Source organism: Aplosporella prunicola (assembly GCF_010093885.1).
Source record: "Aplosporella prunicola CBS 121167 unplaced genomic scaffold K452scaffold_18, whole genome shotgun sequence".
NCBI classification, from domain to species: Eukaryota; Fungi; Ascomycota; class Dothideomycetes; order Botryosphaeriales; family Aplosporellaceae; genus Aplosporella; species Aplosporella prunicola.
The window spans coordinates 538,489-551,128 of NW_022983546.1; the positions used below are offsets into that span (position 1 = coordinate 538,489).

Below are 12,640 nucleotides of genomic sequence, written 5' to 3' on the forward strand. Positions count from 1 at the left end.
TGCGCACACAACAACCTCACACCCACCACACCTCAAAGGCCACGCAATCTACCACGCCAATTCGAAAACTCAGCCACGCACGCCCCCAACCGCCACAATGTCCAAGCTCCTCAAGCAACCCGTCAAGCTCGCCCTCGTGCAACTCGCCACCAGCGCCTCGAAAGCCGACAACCTGGCGCGGGCGCGCAGCAAAGTGCTCGAAGCAGCATCACGGGGCGCGAAGATCGTCGTGCTCCCCGAATGCTTCAACTCGCCCTACGGGACGAAGCACTTCCCACAGTACGCCGAAGCGCTGCTCCCTTCGCCGCCCCCGGCCGACAGCGCACCCAGCTGGCACGCGCTCGCAGCAATGGCCAAAGAAGCCCAGGCGTACGTCGTCGGCGGCAGCATTCCGGAGCGCGACGCCGCGACGGGGAAGCTGTACAACACGTCGCTGACGTTCAGCCCGGCGGGCGCGCTGCTGGGCACGCACCGCAAGGTGCATCTGTTCGACATCGACATCCCGGGGAAGATCAAGTTCCGCGAGTCCGACGCCCTGGACCCCGGGAACAAGGTCACGCTCGTCGAGCTCCCCGAGTACGGCACGCTCGCCGTCGCCATCTGCTACGATGTCCGCTTCCCGGAGCTCGCGATGATCGCGGCCCGCAAGGGCGCGTTTGCCCTCCTCTATCCTGGCGCGTTTAACCTTACCACGGGCGCGCTGCATTGGTCCCTGCAGGCGCGTGCGCGTGCGATGGATAATCAGGTCTACGTCGCGCTGTGTAGCCCCGCGCGCGATATGGAGGCCGAGTATAATGCGTGGGGCCATAGCATGGTAGTGGATCCGAATGCGGAGGTGCTGGGCGAGCTGGATGAGAAGGAGGGGATTCTGGTGGCCGAGTTGACGGGTGAGCGCATCGAGGAGGTCAGGAAGGGCATCCCGATCTATACGCAGCGGAGGTTCGATGTTTACCCCGATGTTAGCAAGGGTGATGTCAGGTTTGAGGAGTAGGTGGCCTGCCGAGGGGTTGCGCTTACGATATTATAATTGCCTTTGGGGGCATTTTTTGAGCGAGTGGCTTGCTTCCAGCGGCTTAGATCAGTAGTACCCATTCTTTGCATCACGGCTTCACGATCAATCTCAGATTTTATATGCAATCTTTCACATGTCTTTACCGTTATAACGAGAGGAACCTTCTAAGCAGCCAACGCTAATATTAACAGTCCAAGGCTGCTAGCCAGTCCAAACATTGTAACCAAATCTGGCTGGGAACCCCTTTCCTCATCCCACCCAAACCTAGTAGACGAAATACGCCTGCGCCAACGGCAAGCTCTCCGACGGCTCCGCCGTGCACAGCTTCCCATCTGCCACAACAGTCTGTCCCGCACATTAACACATCTCCCACAGTAACAACAAACACCAGGAGCAGGAGCAGGAGCAAACTCACATATCTTTCCGGATCGACCGACATCCTAGGCATCGAGTCATTGAACTTCATGTCCTTCTTCCCAACAGTCCTGCACCCCTTAACAGCCTCGACCCTCTTCTTGAGCCCATAGCCCGCGACAGCGCCGCTGTCGATGCTCGCCTGCGACACCCACGTCACGCTGGTGCTGGGCACCAAGGTCGCGAACATGGGGCGCATGTAGATGGGCTCGATGGTGGGGATCGAGGCGTTGGGGTCGCCCATCTGCGCGCACGCGATCATGCCGCTCTTCATGACCAGCTGCGGCTTGACGCCGAAGTTGGCCGGGCTCCAGAGCACCAGGTCCGCCAGCTTGCCCACCTCGACGCTGCCCATCAGGTGGCCCATGCCTTGCGTCAGCGCCGGGTTGATCGTGTACTTGGACACGTAGCGCTTGACGCGGAAGTTGTCGGCGCCTGTCCCCTTGTCTTCGGGCAAAGGCCCGCGCTGCACCTTGTTCTTGTGCGCCGTGTGCCATGTCCGCAGAATCACTTCGCCGCAGCGGCCCATGGCTTGCGAGTCCGACGACATCATGCTGATGGCGCCGAGGTCATGAAGAACGTCTTCGGCGGCAATGGTCTCGGCACGGATGCGAGACTCCGCAAACGCGACATCTTCTGGGATGTTGCGACTGAGGTGATGGCACACCATCAGCATGTCCAGATGCTCGTCAAGCGTGTTGTTTGTGAATGGACGCGTAGGGTTAGTGGAACTGGGCAAGACATTGGGGTGTTCAACAACCGAGATGATGTCGGGGGCATGCCCGCCGCCAGCGCCTTCGGTGTGGTACGTGTGGATCGCCCGGCCCTTGAAGGCTTTGATGGTCTGCTCGACGAAACCAGATTCGTTGAGCGTATCCGTATGGATGAGCGTCTGGACGTCGTATTTGTCGCAAACGCTCAGACAGGCATCAATGGCCGCAGGCGTCGAGCCCCAATCTTCGTGCAGCTTCAGGCCCACTGCGCCGGCTTCACACTGCTCACGGAGAGGCTTCATTTCTGCATCGTTACCCTTGCCAGTGATACCGAAGTTGAGTGGTAAGTGGTCGACAGCCTGCAGCATTTGGCGGATATGCGTCTTGCCAGGAGTGCAAGTAGTAGCATTTGTTCCGGTACTAAAACGATCAGTATGTGTTCATTGCAGTACTCAAAAACGTACCTTGGTCCAGTGCCTCCACCAAGCATCGAAGTGATGCCTGAAGCTATAGCTTCCTCTGCTTGCTGCGGACAGATGAAATGGATATGGGTGTCAAATCCACCAGCCGTGATGATCTTCCCTTCTCCAGCAACAACATCGGTGCAAGAGCCTATAATGAGATCAGGATGCACGCCATGCATGACATCTGGATTACCAGCCTTGCCGATTCCAACAATGATGCCGTTTTTGATACCAATGTCAGCCTTGTATATACCGCTCCAGTCAATGATCAAGGCATTGGTGATGACGGTATCAAGAGTGTCCGTATCGGAACGACCACCAGCTTGTCCCATGCCCTCACGCAAGGACTTGCCGCCACCGAAAGAACACTCGTCGCCATAGTGCGTAAAGTCCTTTTCGACCTTGATCCAGAGATCTGTAGCACCGAGACGCACGAGATCACCAGTCGTGGGTCCGAACATGGTCACATACGCCTGCCTATCCATGGTAGCGAAGTTGATGTGCGCAGCATCACCAATTGGCTCAGGCTTGTGGAGGAAGCCTCCTTGCTGCAAGCGCCCAACTATATTCTCCGCGATAGACAAGTCGCCAATGTGACCAGACGCCAAGCCGTTGCCGCCCTTGATAACCTGATTGCCGGCGATTTGAACCAGAGTAACCGTTTTAGAGTCGCCAGGCTCAAATCTGACCGAGGTACCGGCGGGTATATCAAGGCGGAATCCATGAGAGCGGACCCGGTCAAACTCCAAGAGAGGGTTCGTTTCAATGAAGTGATAGTGCGAACCGACCTGCACCTCGATCAGCCACAAACTGTGAGTCAGTTCTACAGGTTCCGTACCTGAATCGGCCTGTCTCCCTTGCTGACAACCCTGAGTTTGATTCTCTTGCGACCCTCGTTCAATACAATTCTCTTGTTCTTTACTGGTACGACCGCGCCAGGCTGTCGCTCCGGCCTGTACTCCTCCGGGTCCGCCAGCGGAAACACGTCTTTGGGCGGCACAGGCAAGAAACTGCCATAAAGTGCCTTCTCGAGGTCTCCGTCGTCAGAGCTTATAGGATGGTGTACAGTAACGAGATAGGTGCCCGTGGGAAAAGTGCCTTCGATCTGCAGTTCCGCGAGCGAACTCAGGACAGAGGGAAGGACGTGTCGGCGGCCAAGCATCTGCTTGCCAATGGACATGAGGTCGGCGACGGTGTGTCTGCCATCGCGAACAAGCTATGTAGGTTTCAGCCATAAAGCGCGCTAGAGCGTAGGGACTTGGGCGGTACCTCTTGGAGGTTGTTCGCGATCAGCGCCTGCGCCGAGTCAGTGCGGTACAGCAAACAATTCTACGAAGACATACTGTAGCTTCGGCATGATTCAATTTGACTCCTCTCGCAAGGCGACGTTGGGCCAACGTGCCAAGTTGCGAGATAACGAGCTTGTCGATCTGGCGGGCGGTGATGATTAGCACGGGCGGCTGCAGGAAGCTCGAAAACGGCAGGGTCCAACAACCTCCTTAGGCGAGAGCTGCATCTTGACGGCAGGAACGGTCTCTAGAGATTCGACTGTCGTTTGAAAGACGAGCTGGGACCGATTGAGCGCCCAATTCTACCTCTATTGCCACTAGCAGAGGCATTTTTTTTTTAGAGACTAATCCCATCTCACAATCTGATCATGATCCGCGACGCTGATTGCGGGGTTGCGATAAGAACGGTCTGAAGCTAATCTCGACTTCCTTGACCAATATAAACAAACAACACTTCTCGATTTGGCTACGTTACAACCCGCAGATAACGGAAAGAAACAATGGAGAAAACTCGCTCGCAACTCTCCCCCTGTTCCCTTTCCAAACCAGACTAAAGCAACACTTTTACCACACCAGGTCATTCAATACAAAAATATGAGACCATCTCCGACGACGCGAGACCGAAAGCTGTCAGACCACTCAAGCAAACATCAAGCAAATCTCGGAGCTTAAGCCTGCGCGCCCTCGCTCTTGCGCTTGCGCTTGCTCTTCTTCTCCGGCCCAGGAGTAGCAACAGGCGTCTCGGTAGGCTCGGGGGCAGAAGACGCAGGCGGAGCAGATGCGGGAGCCTCCTCAGCACCCTTGGACTTCCTACCGCGCCTCTTCTTGGGCAGCTCCTCCACAACTGGCTCAGCAGGCTTGGGCTGCTCCTTAGGCTTAGCTGCCTCCTCCTTCTTCTTGGTCTCCCTCTTCGCCTTAGCAGGGGTCTCGGCCGCAGCTTTGGGCCTCGTGGGGACAGGAATAGGGCTGGCAGCCGGAGCGGCAGCGGCAGCGGCAGAGGCAACGCCGTTCTCCTTGCCGGTCTTGCGGCGCTTGTTAGACTTGGGCGTCTTGGTCTCGGGAGGAGGGGTCGGAGCCTTGGGGGGAGGAGTGGGCTCCTTCTCAGACTCCTCGGTCTCTTCCTCAGACTCTTCATCAGAGCTCTCCTGGGCGTTGGCGCCAGAATCGGCCGCATCAGCCTCCTCAGTCGCCTCAGCCGCGGCGGCCGCACGGGCAGCATCAGCCATGTCGACATCAGCATCCGCTTCAGGCAGCTCCGGAGGAGTGTGAGCTTCCTCGCCCTTTGTGGCTTTGTACTCCTCCATCTCCTTCAAGTACTGTTGGCGGTTCTTATCGTAGAGGTCCTTCCATGGCTACATCATTGTCAGTGAAGCTGATCAGACGAAGCAAAGATAGATCCTACCTGCTTCTCCTCATCGGGAAGGGCGTTCCAGCGCCTTTGGATCTCCTTCTCAACCTGGCCCTTGGTAGCTTCGACACCGAGGTCTTCCTTCACAACCGGACGGGCAGACGCGGAGTACAGGAAGAAGATGGTGAGTGGGCGCTTGGGCTCATTGGGGTCCTTTTCCTTCTTCTCCTTCTTGGGCTTGCGGCCCTTCTTGGGAGGCTCGGCAGCTTCTTGGCCAGCGGTAGCGGCAGGCGCAGGAGCAGCAAGGATGTCGCCGGGCGAAACGTTGCGCAGGGCGCCAGACAGAAGGTCGGAGCCGAGAGGGTTGGAGATGCCAAGGGTGTCGAGGCCGTGGGGGGTAGATCCCAGGACCGAGTTGGTGTGTTTGATGTAGGAGCGCAGAAGGTCGGTGACGGCAGTCTGCAGAGTAGTCAAGCCGGTGACGACCTGGTAGAACACGGACGGGTTAGGATCGCGTCTGAATTGAGCTAGGAGCAATTGAAGCTGTGCGATGATGTCCAAGAGCTTGCGCGAGAACGCGTGATGGCCCGCGACGGCTTCACGCGCCTGCGCGTGCCCCAGGAAAGGCGGGCGCGCAGCCATATTGGGCAACAGGGATGCAATTGAGCTGAAGAAGCCAGGCTCTAGGGGATAATCGCATGACATGTGCTGTGGCGCGGGTCAAAGTTCAAATGTCGGCATGAGAGCGCGCATCTGAGGGCGCGTTCAAAACAAAGTCGCGACTCACCGAATCTCTGGTGCGCGCGAAATCCTCGACCGAAATCATCAGCTCGGCAGTCTCCTTGGGCTGCTTGTCTTCCTTTCTTGGGCGACCCATTGTGATGAGGGATGGTATACACAAGTGCGATGAAGGAATATGCAAAAGATCTGACTGTGTGCGGAGGGAAAAAGTTGAAAGAAAACGAGCGCAGGCTGTTGTGGGGGGGTGTCAGCTGGTTTTTAGAGCCGACAGCCCCGAGCCCCCAAGCAAACCAGCAGCCCCTGCAGCCTGTGACTCGTCGGACCACACACTGCAGATAGGCTCCCCCTCCCTAAATCCACCACCCCATTTGCCCTCCTCCCCTCCTCCTCTTGCTGCACACCCTGCCATAAATACATACAGTACATAACTGTCTCCCTCCACCGCCATACATTGTACATACCATAAAATCAACAGTCCTTCTGGCCAATGTACAAGCCCGTGACAAGAGCCCTGTGTGAGCTGTCACCTTTTGGTTACAGTACATTGTTGATCTCGTGCCTTCTCAGGCCATGCAAGCGCCCTGCCCTGCCCTACCCCCCGGTTTTCCAGGCCTCGCAGGCGCTCGACGGCTCAATTTCCAGCGGGCCAGGCCCCAAAATACCGCCCGTCGCCAGGCCTTTCCACGCCCTCCCCGTCTGCCACCGTGCCGCAAGCCTCCTCCTCCTCCTGCCTGCCGACGAAGCCCAAACGATGCCCCTTTGCTAGGCCTTCGCGGTTGTCTGATGCCCTACCGATGGGGCGTCAAAGTGATGGATGAGTTATTTCATCGTTCCGGCTCCCGCGCCGCCGTGTCTTCTTGAAACCAAGCCCATGCGCGATCAGGGTTCGGTTCCGTGTTTCTTCCCCGTCGACTAGCATCTCTCCTCTTGGAGTCGCACCTGTGTGAGTGCTTTTGCTTTTGCTCGCTCAGCCTCCCCAACGGCGCCCTCTAACTACGCCTTTGTCCTTTCCGTGTCAACACAACCATCTCGCATAGTGCTTTCCGTTATGCACTTGTGCACCGCATGTTTTGCCCTCAATGCAGTGTCAGATGATCTTTTCCCTAGCAGTGGTTTGTCACATGTTATGGTGTGAGCAGCCGTAGCAACAGAGTGTTGCAATGGCATCTGCTGGTCGAATATTGTAACTACGGTTGACACTGCGAGCTTAACGGCTCCAGTCTTTACTTGAGTTCGCCTTGCGGTGTATTTCACCCGCTTTCCTCTCTTCGTCAATCGATATTTCAAAGACAGAAGTGATTGCTTTTTGTTCGTTCTAAACTACGACACAGAAAACTTGATGGACCAAAGCATATCCCCAAGCTATCTCTTAGCTATCTCTTTCTCCTCTTTCCAAGCGTCTAGTCTAAAACTAGATTAAGTCCACTTTACCCTTTCGCAATCCCTACCGGTCAAGGTTTCGACAGAGGAAAAGCAGCTTTAAAGGATAAAACACAGTTGAAGTGAGGCCGGTCAAGAAGTGTTCCTTCGAGCCATAAAACTCTATAAGTTGGCTCATGTTAGGAAACAGGTCTGTTGACTTTCTATAACTTTAGCACTCGTTTATCACTGACTCTAAGCAGCACAGTCAAGACTGTTCGCAATTTTTAAGCTGCTCAGCAACTTCCGACCGTTAATGTATAGGTTTTGCACAGTCTTATACAGATCTCGACGATTATAGAATAATGTTCTAAACAGTCAACGCTAAAAGGACATCAAATCGTATGTTCTCGATTTCTTCAAAGTCTTCTTGTCGCTCTCAAGTCAAAAGCCGTAAAGAAACATGATTAAGCTAATCGCAAACAGTTCTCTCGAAATGCCTTACGGCCAGTACGCTACCAACCAGCAAACTCAGTGATGCATACAGACTGCGAGTTCCCATGGCCCAGACCCAACCCGACAGCAAGCACCACCGTTCCCTCCACTCGACAAATTAACCTCACCTAGGAGCCAATTCAAGTAAAGTTCTCCCATCAACAGCTCTGCCCACCACCACGTCCCGACCAACAACCACGTAAATCCCAGCACCACCACCCCGCCAACCGCCCAAACCACCCTCACCCCAGACCAAAAGCAAAGCAACGAAAAAAGCCCTTCCACCCCAAGCCCCCACCCCCACAGGCCCAGCCAAGCTAAACACAGCAACAAAAGCAACCAGGACATACGGCAGCGCAGAAAAAAGCCACAGCTCGCCACCACCGCAACCCAGGCAGCAAGCCCATCGCATCAGCCCAAAACAGCGCAATACAAGCGACACAGCACGCCGCACCAAGCAAGACAAGTCCTAGCAGCAGCAGTAGCAGCAGCGCAGGGTCCAAAAGCTACTTCATCTCGAATATGCCCTCTGTAGAGGGCGTTCTGGCGATTAGACGGAAAGAACAGATGCTTCACTTGGATCTAAGCTGGATGGCAGAGAGAGCTGGAGAAAGGAAGAAGCGGTGGTGGGTAGGGGGAGGGGGAGGGAGTTATATAGATGCGGGGGGCGCGTGATGGGGCTGGGAGGGAGGAGCCGCGTATGTGATGGTGAGACTGATTTACCGCTTGGCAGTATAGGCGCGTGGATGAGGCGGGTGAGGTGGTGAGGGGCGGTGAGGGTGTAGGGTGCCTGCTTCTTGCTGCCTGCTACCTGTTGTGTAGGTGTGTTTGCTGTTGTGCGATGGCAAGCGGTCAGTAGCTGCATCTTTCATGTGATAGTAAAGTTTCTTGGACGTAGGAGTTGTAGGACGAGGAAAAATTCAGGCTCTGACCTATGTAAACAATGCTACCTAAAAGAGCACGCAGTGATTGCTAATAGCGAAGCCGTTGTCATAATCAAGGAAGAACAGTAATGCGTGAAATTCGGAATGATGGTTTTAGATTGACAGCCACGTGGGCAGCTGGCTGTATACAGAAAGCCACAAAGTAGCAGAGCAAGACAACGAACCACGAGAGTGTGGCTTTTACTCACTGTCGAGGCTTGATGCTAATTCCAGAGAAACATGTGGCTTTTTCGGAATTTAAATAGTGAGACCTGGATAACTATCAGCTTGTTGCTATCGTGAAAGTGACGGACAGTGTGTACGTAAACTCCCTGTCGACAAAGTCAAGTTCCTGTTCATGCTTCTCGGACAGCGGGATTTTGAGCCACAGATATTGAAAGTCTGAAAGTATGAGAAAGCTCCTGTCTGGAGAGGACAAATTACTTCTTGTTGTCAACGGTGCCCGTGATATCGCCTTTTGTCGTACGAGGAAGTGCCATATATTATTTCAGTGGCGAGGGACACACTTCCACACAGGTGAGGATCAGCTGATTTCCGAAAAATTTGCCGTCCTGCCATGTATTAAGGCTTTACTTTATCAAAACATTGCTAGTATAGTAGGTGGGTGGAATAGCACGAGACATAACAGTGCTCTGCGAACTACCAAGGAAGATTCCCCCACAAGAACTGACTACGGCTTGATAAAATGGATTTTTTTTGCCCCGAGACATAAACGTACTCAAAATCAAGGAGAAGGTTTTGCTAATGCATGAATCTCAACAATCAGAAAAGACCATTGACTCCGGGTTGCCATTCTATGCGGGTTGTGTGCTTGGGTATATCTTGAATGTACAGGAGTTGCGTGAACTCGAGACAGCGCTGCCTCACTCGAGCTCGTCCAGATCATCCGCGGCATCCTCGTCCATCTCCTCTTCATCCTTCGTCACGGTTTCAATCAGCTTGAGGGTTGCTCTTAGCGGCAGACCGACGACATTGTCGTAGGTGCCCTCTATCCTCTCAACGAGAATGGACCCAATGCCTTGAATACCGTAGCCACCCGCCTTGTCAACGCCTTCACGCGTCCTGACATAGGCAAGGATCAAGTCGTCCGTAGCTGTTGTTTGTTAATTAGACTACCCCTTTATATGACGAGCGCAGGACGCCTTGTTCTGGCTCGCGATTGGTGTACATACCAGTCTTGTCAAACTTGACCACCGTCTCTTCAACGTGCGTCTGCATGGCATAGCCAGGGTCTCTCGCGCTCTCTAGCGGAGCCATACACACCACGGCCGTGAAGACCTTGTGCTCGCCATTGTCCCGCAGCGACTTGAGCATGTCAATGTGTTCCTTCTCGTTGCGCGGCTTCTCGAGGATTTCGCCAAAGAAGCCCACGACGATCGTGTCGGCGGCAATGATCAGGGCAGGCTCGCCCTTCTCCTCGTTATTGATCTCGCGCTCGTACACGGCCATGGCCTTCTGCGAGGCCGTGTCGAGGACATACTCGAATGGCGTCATGGCCTTTGACAGGTCTTCGGCGAAGGTGGATGGGACGACCTCGACATTGGTCAGACCGATCTACACGCGGAGCCGACTTGTGTAAGCTAAGAGCGATTTCAAAGAGGCCGTCGGCAGACACTCGCGGGTCGCCTCCTATAGCGTGCAATGTCGTACCTGCGCAAGCAGTTGTCTCCTCCGCGGCGAGGCCGATGCCAATATCACCCTCTTGCCCCGCAGCTCGTTTAGCGCATCCAGAGACAGCGGCATCGGTGCGCGAGGACCGGGGGCTCGTGGCGAAAAGCTTGAGACGGAGGCCCGTTTGTTGATGGAGTCGTACGACGGCGGGTCTGAGGGAGCCGGCTGGTACTTGATGTCGGACAGGGACATGATGGGCGGCGGTGCAATTGCTGAGTCTAGGGTTGGTTGTAAGCTGTATGTAGCTATGCTCTACGGGCGATAGTTTGGGAAACCAAGGGCGCGCCAAGGCTAGTTTGCGTCACTTCGGGAGCGCGGGTACTTTGTGTCCGAAGACTTTGGGAAATGGAGATTACGACTCCCCTGACTCTATGCTGATACAGCTTACGGAGGGGCTTTCCGTCTCCTGTGAACGCTGGTGTCGACCCTGGTCTTAGTGAGCTGTCGCTGTTTACAGGGGTTTTCATAGGCAGGACGGCATCGGGGTCATGGCCAAAATCATTGGAAGAACCACGAGTAAATACGGGCCAATTTTTCATATAGGAAAATGCTGCTACTGAATATGCTAATGATTTGGAGCACAGACAAGTGACGAGTTTCAAGTGCAAAGCAAAGCAGTGGCATAGGGGCTACTACACGGGACTTGTATCGGAGCATTCGGCAACCTTCCACAATGGATAAGCGTCGAAATGGATAAGCGGGATCAATAAAGACTACCCCGAAAAGGCCTCGGGGGTACATCCGGTGTGCAAGGTTTCGCGAGACACCCTGGAGTCTGTTGAGAGAGTTCCAGATTCTCCGACGCGCTCGGCCCCGGAAAGACAGGCTGCTGGGTGCGGGAAAAGCGAGCGAGGCCTGAGTCAAGGCGTGAACATGGCTAAATCTGTGGGTGGTGACGACTACCGCATACGAGGTGGACCGTCTTTTGCGGATGGTTGTTCTGGTAGAGGTGAGTCGTGATGCAGCCACGGCAGCTTTTGGTGTTGAATTGCCCGTGCTCATCCGTTCACTCCACGATAGGCTCTGCAAGAATGACAGGTCAGAAATTGCATTGACTCCCGCGACACAGTATCATGCTATGCATTCCACAAGGCCTCTCGACCAACTCCGTTCCACGGCCGGGGCTTCTCTCCTACGGGCCGTCGGGGTGGCCTTCGGGTCGTCCCCGCAGAGTCCGAAGCGGACAACGCGCAGCGAGGGGACCCGACGGTGAGACTGCGGGCTTCGGACGCACGACCAACGGCTATAATAAAGCAGCACCTGGCTGCTGGGGAACGCAAATACCCAAGGTTAAATTAAACATTGTTGCGTTCACATCACCATCGCGGAAGCCGCTCAAGCCATAGCGCATTCTACTTTTTCCGACGAGACACTGTGACCATGGCGGCTGGCAACATTACCTTTGACGGTAGGACTCTGGGGTGTTTGAAACAAGAACATGGCTAATGTGAAGCAGACTACCTTGGGCTGTGCAACTGCCTGGTCGAATGGGCGGACAGCTACGATAGCAAGGCAAGGACCAGGGCGACGAGACGCGGATAAAGTGTAGTTGCTGACGAAAAGGAAACGACAGGACTGGGAGAGGCTGAAGAAGTGCATTGCTCCGACTCTCAGGGTCAGTGAACAGCCACCCCCCCACATTGGGGCGTGACGAACCAGGCCAACGTGCATACAGATCGACTACCGGTCCTTCCTGGACAAGCTGTGGGAGGCGATGCCGGCCGACGAGTTTGTGGCCATGATCTCGTCGCCGGCGGTGCTGGGCGACCCGCTGCTGAAGACGCAGCACTTCATCGGCGGCACCAAGTGGGAGAAGGTGTCGGACGACGAGGTCATCGGCGTGCACCAGCTGCGCGTGCCCCACCAGCGGTACACGGACGAGTCGCGCCGCACCGTGGCCGTCAAGGGCCACGCTCACAGCACCAACACGCACTGGTACAAGAAGGTCAACGGCGAGTGGAAGTTTGCGGGCCTGTGCCCCGACATCCGATGGGGCGAGTACGACTTCGACCAGGTGTTTGCCAGCGGGCGGGGCGAGTTTGGCGAGAGCGAGACCAAGGCTGCCGAGGGGGTGCCGCCTGTGACGACGCAGCAGGCGGCAGTGAAGGCGTAAAGGATCAGAGCAGGATGGAGATGATAGTAGGAGACCATGGGTAGTTAGGTAGTTACTCTGGGCCTGGTAAATGGATG

General features: G+C 55.3%; 7 protein-coding genes across 7 annotated transcripts; 2 read left to right on the plus strand and 5 right to left on the minus strand.

Annotated features, from left to right (window-relative positions):
• The first annotated feature begins 8 nt into the window (after nucleotides 1-8).
• K452DRAFT_289363 (uncharacterized protein) lies at nucleotides 9-1,130 on the plus strand. The gene has a single exon (XM_033540812.1). It carries the CDS (start codon nucleotides 98-100, stop codon nucleotides 989-991), a length of 894 nt encoding a protein of 297 aa, XP_033395695.1. The 5' UTR covers nucleotides 9-97; the 3' UTR covers nucleotides 992-1,130.
• On the minus strand, nucleotides 1,129-4,214 carry K452DRAFT_274615 (uncharacterized protein). The gene is made up of 7 exons (XM_033539201.1): nucleotides 4,099-4,214; nucleotides 3,947-4,033; nucleotides 3,873-3,899; nucleotides 3,442-3,819; nucleotides 2,604-3,391; nucleotides 1,428-2,559; nucleotides 1,129-1,357 (listed from the first exon to the last, which is right to left on the minus strand). Exons 1-7 carry the CDS (start codon nucleotides 4,117-4,119, stop codon nucleotides 1,277-1,279), a joined length of 2,514 nt encoding a protein of 837 aa, XP_033395696.1. The 5' UTR covers nucleotides 4,120-4,214; the 3' UTR covers nucleotides 1,129-1,276.
• A 947-nt stretch (nucleotides 4,215-5,161) lies between these two features.
• Nucleotides 5,162-6,107, minus strand: K452DRAFT_289365 (uncharacterized protein). Its single transcript, XM_033540813.1, has one exon. The coding sequence runs from the start codon at nucleotides 5,880-5,882 to the stop codon at nucleotides 5,256-5,258; it is 627 nt and encodes a 208-aa protein (XP_033395697.1). The 5' UTR covers nucleotides 5,883-6,107; the 3' UTR covers nucleotides 5,162-5,255.
• A 1,383-nt stretch (nucleotides 6,108-7,490) lies between these two features.
• Nucleotides 7,491-8,496, minus strand: K452DRAFT_289367 (uncharacterized protein). The gene is made up of 3 exons (XM_033540814.1): nucleotides 7,827-8,496; nucleotides 7,604-7,742; nucleotides 7,491-7,551 (listed from the first exon to the last, which is right to left on the minus strand). Exon 1 carries the CDS (start codon nucleotides 8,181-8,183, stop codon nucleotides 7,872-7,874), a length of 312 nt encoding a protein of 103 aa, XP_033395698.1. The 5' UTR covers nucleotides 8,184-8,496; the 3' UTR covers nucleotides 7,491-7,551; nucleotides 7,604-7,742; nucleotides 7,827-7,871.
• K452DRAFT_289369 (uncharacterized protein) lies at nucleotides 7,903-8,762 on the minus strand. Its single transcript, XM_033540815.1, has one exon. The coding sequence runs from the start codon at nucleotides 8,698-8,700 to the stop codon at nucleotides 8,386-8,388; it is 315 nt and encodes a 104-aa protein (XP_033395699.1). The 5' UTR covers nucleotides 8,701-8,762; the 3' UTR covers nucleotides 7,903-8,385.
• Nucleotides 8,763-9,313: 551 nt separating this feature from the next.
• K452DRAFT_274616 (uncharacterized protein) lies at nucleotides 9,314-10,871 on the minus strand. The gene is made up of 3 exons (XM_033539202.1): nucleotides 10,430-10,871; nucleotides 9,952-10,333; nucleotides 9,314-9,872 (listed from the first exon to the last, which is right to left on the minus strand). The coding sequence occupies exons 1-3, from the start codon at nucleotides 10,640-10,642 to the stop codon at nucleotides 9,643-9,645; spliced, it is 825 nt and encodes a 274-aa protein (XP_033395700.1). The 5' UTR covers nucleotides 10,643-10,871; the 3' UTR covers nucleotides 9,314-9,642.
• A 915-nt stretch (nucleotides 10,872-11,786) lies between these two features.
• Nucleotides 11,787-12,575, plus strand: K452DRAFT_289373 (uncharacterized protein). Its single transcript, XM_033540816.1, has 4 exons — nucleotides 11,787-11,858; nucleotides 11,907-11,962; nucleotides 12,024-12,065; nucleotides 12,126-12,575. The coding sequence occupies exons 1-4, from the start codon at nucleotides 11,831-11,833 to the stop codon at nucleotides 12,561-12,563; spliced, it is 564 nt and encodes a 187-aa protein (XP_033395701.1). The 5' UTR covers nucleotides 11,787-11,830; the 3' UTR covers nucleotides 12,564-12,575.
• The last annotated feature ends 65 nt before the right edge of the window (nucleotides 12,576-12,640 follow it).

Excerpts from the sequence above, each read along its gene's own strand:
- K452DRAFT_289365 (XM_033540813.1), bottom strand. The coding sequence starts at position 5,882 with ATGGCTGCGCGCCCGCCTTTCCTGGGGCACGCGCAGGCGCGTGAAGCC.
- K452DRAFT_289367 (XM_033540814.1), bottom strand. The coding sequence starts at position 8,183 with ATGTCCTGGTTGCTTTTGTTGCTGTGTTTAGCTTGGCTGGGCCTGTGG.
- K452DRAFT_274615 (XM_033539201.1), bottom strand. The coding sequence starts at position 4,119 with ATGCAGCTCTCGCCTAAGGAG. Across the intron at positions 3,392-3,441 it reads AGGGAGACAGGCCGATTCAG|GTCGGTTCGCACTATCACTT; the intron begins GTACGGAACCTG and ends ATCGAGGTGCAG. Across the intron at positions 2,560-2,603 it reads GGTGGAGGCACTGGACCAAG|TACCGGAACAAATGCTACTA; the intron begins GTACGTTTTTGA and ends TGATCGTTTTAG.
- K452DRAFT_289369 (XM_033540815.1), bottom strand. The coding sequence starts at position 8,700 with ATGCAGCTACTGACCGCTTGCCATCGCACAACAGCAAACACACCTACA.
- K452DRAFT_289373 (XM_033540816.1), top strand. The coding sequence starts at position 11,831 with ATGGCGGCTGGCAACATTACCTTTGACG. Across the intron at positions 11,859-11,906 it reads TGGCAACATTACCTTTGACG|ACTACCTTGGGCTGTGCAAC; the intron begins GTAGGACTCTGG and ends AATGTGAAGCAG. Across the intron at positions 11,963-12,023 it reads CGGACAGCTACGATAGCAAG|GACTGGGAGAGGCTGAAGAA; the intron begins GCAAGGACCAGG and ends AGGAAACGACAG.
- K452DRAFT_289363 (XM_033540812.1), top strand. The coding sequence starts at position 98 with ATGTCCAAGCTCCTCAAGCAACCCGTCAAGCTCGCCCTCGTGCAACTC.
- K452DRAFT_274616 (XM_033539202.1), bottom strand. The coding sequence starts at position 10,642 with ATGTCCCTGTCCGACATCAAGTACCAGCCGGCTCCCTCAGACCCGCCG. Across the intron at positions 10,334-10,429 it reads GGAGACAACTGCTTGCGCAG|ATCGGTCTGACCAATGTCGA; the intron begins GTACGACATTGC and ends CTCCGCGTGTAG. Across the intron at positions 9,873-9,951 it reads GGTCAAGTTTGACAAGACTG|CTACGGACGACTTGATCCTT; the intron begins GTATGTACACCA and ends AACAAACAACAG.